The sequence below is a fragment of the Carassius gibelio genome, chromosome A11 (genome assembly GCF_023724105.1).
Source record: "Carassius gibelio isolate Cgi1373 ecotype wild population from Czech Republic chromosome A11, carGib1.2-hapl.c, whole genome shotgun sequence".
Lineage (NCBI taxonomy): Eukaryota > Metazoa > Chordata > Actinopteri > Cypriniformes > Cyprinidae > Carassius > Carassius gibelio.
Genome location: NC_068381.1, coordinates 5,843,670 through 5,853,644, shown reverse-complemented (window position 1 = coordinate 5,853,644; position 9,975 = coordinate 5,843,670). Strand labels below are relative to the sequence as shown.

The 9,975-nt window shown below is 34.8% G+C and overlaps 2 protein-coding genes across 2 annotated transcripts; both read right to left on the bottom strand.

Annotated features, from left to right (window-relative positions):
• Window positions 1-5,553: 5,553 nt before the first annotated feature.
• On the bottom strand, window positions 5,554-6,921 carry LOC128022146 (histone-lysine N-methyltransferase SETMAR). The gene is made up of 2 exons (XM_052609424.1): window positions 6,590-6,921; window positions 5,554-6,371 (listed from the first exon to the last, which is right to left on the bottom strand). Exons 1-2 carry the CDS (start codon window positions 6,686-6,688, stop codon window positions 5,577-5,579), a joined length of 894 nt encoding a protein of 297 aa, XP_052465384.1. The 5' UTR covers window positions 6,689-6,921; the 3' UTR covers window positions 5,554-5,576.
• A 535-nt stretch (window positions 6,922-7,456) lies between these two features.
• Window positions 7,457-9,410, bottom strand: LOC128022148 (probable protein BRICK1). The gene is made up of 3 exons (XM_052609426.1): window positions 9,244-9,410; window positions 8,296-8,378; window positions 7,457-8,200 (listed from the first exon to the last, which is right to left on the bottom strand). The coding sequence occupies exons 1-3, from the start codon at window positions 9,359-9,361 to the stop codon at window positions 8,174-8,176; spliced, it is 228 nt and encodes a 75-aa protein (XP_052465386.1). The 5' UTR covers window positions 9,362-9,410; the 3' UTR covers window positions 7,457-8,173.
• Between the last annotated feature and the right edge of the window lie 565 nt (window positions 9,411-9,975).

Below are 9,975 nucleotides of genomic sequence, written 5' to 3'. Positions count from 1 at the left end.
CTCATTTTGTTTATGAAGTATTATGTGCTGCTGTAATATAGATACAAACGCTTTCTCTAGCATAATGCTTTTAGCAGCAGTAAAATCGATTCATTGAGAGATATATATATAGCCATCACAGGAATGAATTACATTTTAAAATGTATTAAAATAGAAATTTTGAAATAACTTTTACTGTACTTTTAATTACATGAAGCATTGGTGAGCAGGAATTTTAAAAATCTTAATGATCACAAACCTTTGAACAATAGTATATGATCTGATTTTTAAAAGTTATGGCCAGTTACACAACATTTTTTACCACAGCAGCATACCAAAAAATGCCTTCCTGCTTCCCCAGCATAACCATCACTCACAAGAAGGTAGATCACCTAGCAACCCAGTGTGCTCACATCCTGAGAATGATATCTGTGCCTGACAACACACAGCTTGTCGTTCATGATGTGCCGCTTTCTGAAAAGCAGGATGAGTAAGAGGGGCCATGAGTGTAGGTGGGCTCAAGTCACTATTATCATACTACGTTGAGCATCTTGAGTTGTGCTCTCACCTTATGCTCCACCTGTGTGCATTTGTGTTGAGTGGAAGAGAGCATTGAGCGAGCCTTTGAGATGGAAATATCTGCAGCTACAGCTGCTTAAACTGAAAGTGGCCATACAATCCGTCCTTTTGATCTGCTGATGGATGCGACAGCTAACCCACAAAAACAACTATTATCTGTGGAGAAACACAGTAGACTATAAGACATGACAAATCTCATTCTAGAACAGCTGTTAGTGTTTAGAACCAAAAACAGAATTGGTGAAATTATAAATGATGTGTTTAAAACTAAAATGATTACAGTTTTGGATAGTTTTCCATGTTAGCATGAAATAGCAATCGCAACCCAATTTATTCCCAAAATGTCATGCATTTTCAAATGACACAGGACGTTCAATGAGGAAAATGTGATTATTTTCCATTGGGAAATGATTGTATGCTGAAAAGTAGGCAAAACTACTTTTTATATTTAGGATAATGTGCACAGTGAATAATTCACAAAAAGATGAAGAATCAAGGGTCAGTTTTGATTCTGATTTTGAATCAGTCTTAATCTGTCTCAGTCAAGACCACATATAGTCACCTTAACTACTAGTCGACACGGTATCTTTACTGTTAAGGAGAATTATATTCCTCTGAAAAGCCACTGTTGCTTAGTGTTTGGATTGAATCCAAATTTCAGCTGATTTGAATGGACAGCTTTGTCTGCGTTCAGGCTCTGAAGGTCTCATCTGGGTCTCGGAAGTTCACCAACAAAGAAAGAAAGTATAAGAATAAATGAATCAGAAATTCACTGGGGTCAATAAGAGTTCTTCTTTATTCTGTTAAACAGTAGTGTTTGTGTAAAACAGAAGGCAGATTGTGATGTGGTTAGTTTCTGTACAGGCTGTCATGCCTCACATCCGACTGAAACCAGTGATAAAAAGATCTTCAGTTTGTGTTCTATGATGTATGTGAACCACCTCTAATCTGATTATAATTTCAACCAGACGTATTGAACCCACCACCATATCACAACACATATACAGATGCAAATGATTATGTGTCTTGTTCCACCCTACAAGACAAAGTTCTTCCTCACTAAAAATAAAAGACAATTATACGGTGATAATGGCTCTGGTTTTCCCAAAGGAAATAGTCTTATTAAACGAGCTAAATCGTTACTCTAAATGGGTCTTGTGGCTGATTCTTCTGTAAGCCTAAATTGTCATTGATAAGCTACATTATTTTGTGTGGCACTGTTTCAAACAGTGGTCCAAGAGATGCACATCGCCAGATCAAAAATTCTGCATGCTCTAGTATGTGGTAACTATGGAAATGAATCATTTGTACTCATCTGAGATATGATATCTGAGGATGCAGCGCAGACAGACTCTTCAGAGAGAGAGAGAGATCCAGTGGAAGCCTCTTGAAATAAAAAAAGGCATGTTCTCTCAATTTCCCTCATCGTAGCAGGCCTGTAATCTTGTGCTGGGAGCTCTTACACAATACAGACAGCTGAGTTTAACGTCACTATCTCTCTCCATTCCTGGATGACAGGACCCTTGGTGGTCTGTGTTCAGTAATAAGGGCCGATTAGGGGGTTTGAGCTTTGAAAGCCGAGCTGCTTCATTAAGCCACTACTGCAATTTGACTGTCACTAATGGCAGCGTGGAGGACAGGCATGACAGATGAGAGGAAACTAGGCTCAGTGTGTTTCTGCAAACTAAGAATTAGAGAATGTTAAACAGGTGAGGAAACGCAAAGAAAGCAGAGATTGGTTTGCTTTTAACACAAAAATATGAGAACTTGATGATTGGAAGCTTACAGGGTTTCATTCATGCATTTTACCTCAGGATAATAAACCCATTTTGTCACTCTACAAGCATTTGAGGCACGTAAGATGGGAATAAAATTGGGAGGGATCACTTTCAATAAAACTATAAAGAGATTATAGTAACAATTAGGCAATCGGTTTAACTCTTTTATGGTTCACCGTGTGGAGGATGCACAATTATTATCATTATACCCCGGAATGTGTTTTTTTTTTTTTTTTTTTTTACATTTTATTGATTTTTCACACAGTACAAATGTCATATTTTACATTTTAAATCCCATGGAGTTTCCAGGAGGATGTCTCTGTTATGTATATAGTGTATACTCATACATCACAGCAGTTGATGTTACTATAATGGCCTAAAAGTCCCATCTTTATCTGGGCCACTGGAATATTTGAAACTCTCCTGACAATGCTCTATATAAAAATTCAAGGCAACACGGTTTTTAACTCATCTGCACTGAACACCAGCAGCGTGGACATTAACCGAGTCTTGAGGGACACACTTGTTTAATAAAACACTGCCCTACTTTCTCCTGAGGATCTCAAGCCAGAGAAAAAAAGGCCAGTCGACAAATAGAAATGCAAAATATAATTTCTTGGGGGATCACAAGTTTACCAGTATCATTCATCGAATAATATGAATCATATGACATATAATAACTGTTAAAATATTTTAAACATAAATCATAATAATAATAATGAAAATATATATAAAAAACACTGAATAATATTAAGCAAAGAATAATGATAATAATAAAAACTTAAATATTCGGCTATTAGATTTTTCTGTCGTTTTCTCAAATATTGTTTAATTATTTAAATATCTGAACTCTAATAAAGATAAATATTTTTTAGCAAAAATAATTATTACATTTTTAGGAGTATTGCTGCGTGTTAATTAATTATCAAATGAAAAATAATAATGGTTGTTAATGTTATAAAGTTATAAAAGTATTTCACATTTGAATCTTTACTAAGAAATTATAAATATTAATATGTTAAAATACGTTATGTAATATAATAATAAAGGAAAATAATAAAAACATAAGCATAATCCGAAATAATAATAATAATAACAATAATAAAAACGTTCTATAGTAATTTGATTTTTCCCCCTCCCTCCCTCCTCGGGGTCCGGTGCGGTGTCCCTCTCAACGTTGCAGTCATCAGTGCCGCTCAATTTCTCTCAGTCTAAGGAGAAATGTGTCTCACCATGAAAAGACACCAGTGAGACCTCACATGCCCTCCTGTGTCAGTCAGACCCTAAGTATACACCTCCAGAGGCACAGCTGACACGTTCTAACTGATTTCACTCTTCAACAGTCATTGCTGAACACTCCAGCCTACACGCGCCGTCCAGTCGATATCACACATCCCGTTACCATAGAGACCCGGGAATGTGCTCACTCACCAAACCCAATGACTCATGAGACAAAAACTGGATTCATAGAGTTTGCCACAATCCTCAATTTCTCAGCCGATCGGAGTGCAAGGAACAACAATCACTGCACAATGACAAGAACCATCAGACACACTGAAGAGGGGGTGTCCTCTTCAATATTTGATTTGCAGAAAAGATCTTGATCCTCACATTCTTGAACACTGGCTTAAATTTTAACAAAAATATGGCCATCAGATGTCAGAATCAGACTCTTAAATATTATAATAATTTATACAATAATATAATAATATCATTTTATATATATATATATATATATAGGTAAAATATTATTTAATATTATGTAATAAATAATATTATGTTCATATTTTTGCTAATTGTAAAACTTATAAAATATTTATTTCTGTTATTAATTAGAAATTCCGATCCCTGTCAGTGCATGATATCCTAAATTATTATATTTAAAAAAGACATTTATGATAATATTAAAATTATTTAGTTTTATAAATAACAACGTATAAATAAAAAAATTTAATAAAACACCATTCTAAAATGCCTATTCACAGAGATTTTCATAAGAAGTAGGAAGTAAAATCCAAAATTCAAAGGCGATGTAACCAAGCTTGATGTGTAAAATGTCACAGATACAGATGGAATCTATCTGCTTCTACCCAGCATGCCTTGTGCTTTGCTCTGGTTTCCAGTCTCTGTGCTAATTAACCCAGATGTGGATATTAATATTGCGGTGGAGATGAAAGTGGGGCTGGGGTGGAAATGGGGCAGATGGAGAGGAGAGGGGGCAGATTTAAGGGTGGCGTCGGAGTGAAATGGGTCACTCCCACCCGGGTGTGACAGGAGACTAAAGGCTGTTACTATTTTAAAACACCCATGGGCCCTTTTTAATTGCTCAGAGTCATTGCCCACTAAGATACAGTGATCTTAAAGCAGACTTTTATGGTGAAATAAACAAGATGCTCTTGCTGGACATTTTGGACTAACTGCTAGAATTTGTTAGGTTTAGGGTTTACAATAATGATCAATATATCAACCTGTGAACACTGTAGCAGTTGGACTCTTGTTTTGAGGTACCAAGTAGAGTATTCTTTCTGCTAATAAATAATGTTGTCAACTTTACAATGGATTCTCAAATATCGTGTCAATAACGTTTGACCATTTGGAAAAATAAGTAAACAGAAACCAATAAACAACATTTTATTTATGTTCACTTTCTTCTATTATAGTTTTATATTATATAGTATATTATTTTTCATTTTAAATTTTAAGTAGTTTGGTTTTGTACATTTTCTCACTGTTATTCGTTTTTGTTTGTTTTTAAATATTTCCATTTACCGTTTTTAAATACTTAAATATTTTTTCCAAGTCTTATATTTTATTTAATTTCAGATTAATTTAGATTTTGAAAATGATTGTTAGTTTCGGTTTTAGTTAACAAAAACAACTAACAATGAAAAGCAATTTTACTGCGTTTATTAATGTAGGTTTTTTTTTTTTAGTGGCTTTAATAATGTTCTTAAATCTTAAATGTTATTTTCTAAATCTTTAAAATGTTAAAATATATAATAAAGATTTTTAAATGCTGTAAAAAATATTTTTCATTTTTAGTTAATACACTGTGTATTAAACTAAGGTAAGCTAAAAGCATTTTATTTATTGCTGAATGTACACCTGTTTTGATTGATTACGCTTTATAACACTTTCACAAAAAGTTATAATATTAAATAGGAATTTATTCAGGAGGTTTATAATACAATAACAAAACATTTATAATGCCAACTCATTAGGAGACATAAAACACTTTATTTAATGGAGAACTGACATATCTAATGGTAAAAATCCTGTGCAGTTTGAAGCCCCACAGTGACAGACTTTTCTCAGTGGTATTTTATCAACATCAGCCCCTGTGAGTGTCCCGGTTGGTGCTTTATCCCATTTCCGTGTGTCTGTGCTGCTGTTTTGCCCACCAGCATAGTCAAAAGTCAGTTCTTCGTACCTTTCTATATCAAGATTTGCAAACAGAGCAAGTCTGGGCAGCAGTGAGTGCACTCGGACGGGCACCATGACCAGGTTGGGTTTGCAGGAGTGGTTGATGAATCTTCCCACATTGCCAATGGTCACGGGGTCCACGAACGTCTGCGTGATCCTGTCCTCTCCGCTGTGCTCCTGCAAAGCAATGATGTAGTTCATATCTAGTGGAGTCTGGGAGAGCTGGCGGTTGCGGGCCTCTTGAGACCCGATTATTTCCCCGGCGTACTCGCATACGAAACGGCCACAAGGGATGCGCTCTAAAGCCTCCACCCCCAAACCCCTGTCGTCTGTGCTGAAAACACCCAGACGAACCTCGACCCCCTTTTGAACGACACGGTTCTGGCAGGACTCACTGCAGGCACATAAGGCATTGCACTCAAATACAGGCCTGCTGAAGTCGCCGTCCTCTTGCTGTTGGTTCAGACGTCCCTTGCTGTCATACGTCTGGCCAAACCTCAAACAGGGGCAGCTGTTGGGCAGGCAGGACTGGACACGACATGAGCAGCCAGGGAGGGTCACCACACTAGGATCAATGTCACAGCCTGGTCCTTGTACACTTTCTAGTACATACTAAAGAATGGTGTCAGATTAAGACATATTGTAAAATGTAAATGAGTGCGAAAGTATATGAAAGTGCTGCCATCTAGTGGTGGTGAGGGTTTTCACGCCATGTAAATATCAATATCGTCATTAAAATAAAATTAAGCGCTGTTTAAAAACACTATTAGACTTCAAAGTGGAGTCTATAAAGATTTTAATGTTAGGCGAGTAAAATATTATGTAATTACCTGAAAGTTGGAAAAAGCCTCTTTGGGAACACTGTTCTCAATCAAAACAGGAACATTCTCGAGTCCGCCACTCATATCCTGGCTGTATGATCGCATCATGTCTTCTTTGTAAATTTCTGTCTCATAAAGATGTGAAAGAGAACATTATTAACTTGTGGCTTGTGTCGAATATAGATGCATGGATGAATCTATGTAATAAACGAAAACGGAAGCGGAAAGTATAAAAAGAAACACTCGACGTTGAAGCAAAATAAAAGTCCGGCGTTCTGTTCACCTTTTAGACTGAAGAATTCATAACTATCTTCCTTGGAGACGTTTCTAGGATGCTATTTGTTATGTAAATCATGTTTTTCATGCAGATGTTTTATGAAAAATAATGGCTAGAATGCTAAGTCTGACAGAAATAATTATTTGTTATAATAAAGTGAGATACTACTGAATATAGTTGTAACCCATACTTTAAAGAGTTTTATTCTGCTTTCAGCAACTGTTGGCATGCGTAGGATTAAAACTAAATTTATTTTAATAATGTGTTACACGTTACTTGCTCGCAAAATGTTAGCAAAATTACATGACGTCTTGTAAGAAATTCATGTTTATATAAATTCATGCATGAAAACTAGTTTCAGTTTTGTTAAATCTGACAATCAATGCAACTGAAAAACGTAACCAACTAAAACAACTTCAGATAGTCCCATTATGTCATTCCCATTGGCTAAACGTATATAATTAGTCCACAAGTCAATATCCTATAATTCTGTTCCCTCTCTCTCTCTATATATATACACACAATTAATCATATTAAACCTATATTCAAATTTAAGATATATTTAATACATTTAACTAATTAATATTAGCACAATCATGACCATTTAAGAGTTTTTTTATTTAATATTTAACCACAAAAACATCTTAGTAACAGACACTAAGACATAAAATTGTGTTACTGGAGAAAAAGCACTAAACACTTTTAAAACAGTCTGATTGGCACTTTAGTGCTCTCCATCTACTCCCACCTCTAACTGGCATCTCTCTGTGCAGATGTTTGTTGCATGATAAATGTACAGCAGGCAGAAATGTATTTCAAACACAAATAAAAGAATTGACAGTAAAACACAGAAGGGCAAATCAAAACTCAAAAAATTATTAGCTATTCATTAAAATAAAAAAAGGCATAAAATCTGTTTCTCCATGTTGATTTTAGTCTAAATTTGCAGGACTGTTAATGTATTGCATGGAGTCTCAAAGTTATTTAAAAGCAGGTCACAACCAAGCGACATTGGGCTGTTTGCATGAACAAGCACCACAGAGACATTAAAAGGTCGTCTGACACATAAAAATAAAATTAAAATAAAGGACCAGATAAAGCATAACCTCAGCCATAATCAGGCATGAAATAAGTAAAACACATATCTGTTTATAGCATACGCATCATCACAATGGTCCCTTACAGAAATGAACTGATCTACAACAGCCAACTAACAAAAATTAGCTTGAATAATTAAAAAAAAAAAAAATCTAAAAGTCAGGAGGTGAGTGTTTGAAGCCATCTTCTTGACTCTGGTGTTGTCCCGGGGATGATGTCTAAGTCAAGGTTTCCCCTTTTGTGACCTTAAGAAACCAAACGGAAAACAAATCAGGTGTTTATTTCAAACGATTTAAAACAAGAAGGTCCTGCAAACTCTTGTTAACAACTTAAAACATACTCTGGCTTCAATGTACTCAATCCTCCTCTCCAAAGCAGTAAGCTTCTCATTCAAAGTGGCTAAACGGGACCTGCAGGACATATCTGAGGAAAGAAAATCAGAAACATTTCTGTATTAGGACACAAACGAGAGAAAGGCCCTATTTATTGTCATAATTAAATATGTTGCAATAATATTACAAATATTTCAAAATAGCCAATAATAAGAATGCATACATTAAAAAATAAAATGACAAAAATAAGTTATTAACATAATTATTAATAATATAAATGTTATATTAACAATCTATATATTAATGCAATTATAAATAGTTATCATTAATACTTATATAAATATAATATATAAGAAATCAAGTTATTATATATATATATATATATATATATATATATATATATATATATATATATATATATATAAAAGTTATAAGTGACCTTTTTGTTAAATTATTGACATTGCTAGCACTAAAATTGGGGCTGATTTATCAAAACAAACTGCATTAGAATTAACATTATTTCACCCTGTTTGACTCTTTGACCATCAGCAAAGATATTAAATGTGTATATAGCTATTGAAATACATTTAACTTAAATAATCATATTAACATTTTATTTATTGTAAAAAAAAAAAAAAAGAATCTGAAAAAAAAAAAAGAACGATACGACCAGACCAACCCAACCTAACGCCTGTTTGTTTTTCCTGGTCATTACACTGCCTGTGTGTCTAATAAAGTATGTCTAATAAACCATGTCTTCAACAAATACACTCCTTTATCATGATATCATTTGGTTCTAAACAACATTTAAAACCAAAACACATGATGTAGCCCACATACTTTTCCGCAAATTATGCATTCTAATGACCCACTGCTCTCGATTAGCATGCTAGCGTGAAGAAATGGCGTAATAATTGTATAAAAATAAACAACAAGTCGGAGCTTCTCCATCTTACCGAAGGAATTGAGGAAATCGGCTATCTTCTTAATGCTGCTGGTGATCACCTCGATATATTCACGGTTCGCCCAGTCTTGGTGAATTTCCCTTTGCACTGGATCCTCCTGTCCGGCCATCGTGAGCTAGTTAGCGTTAGCCGCCGAGTGTTGTGTGTGAGGAAGGAGCAGCGCCCCCTAATGGACAAACACACACACACACACACACACACACACACACACACACACACACACACACACACTTCAAACTGGATCCTCATTCTACCGAGTACCACGGACCATATGAAATTATACCCAAATAAGCGAATCGTTTTTCGAATCTTGATTTAGGCTACAAACAAATACTTCAGTGTAAAATAATAATAATCATATAAAATGCAAAAAAATTTAGTTATTTGAACAAGTAAAAAAGTAAGTAAATACATTATAGAAATTAAAAATAAAATGGCTTGACTAAAACCTCCCTGTAAAATATTTAATATTCTATCTCTTGATCTTTGTATTAACGATTGATATATTCGTAATAGGCCTACCTTAGAATGCAAAGGGAGGGGAGGCGCGTATCATGGACGTGGTAGAGGCGATCAGCAAGAGGTAAATACTTGTAAACACTGTCATCTTCTTTAAAAAGGGAGTATTGCATTCTAAGCCCTGCATATCCCTGCTTAGTAGTTATTAAAACAGTTTAAGGGTTAGTTCAGCCAAAATTAAAATTAACCCATAAATTACTCACC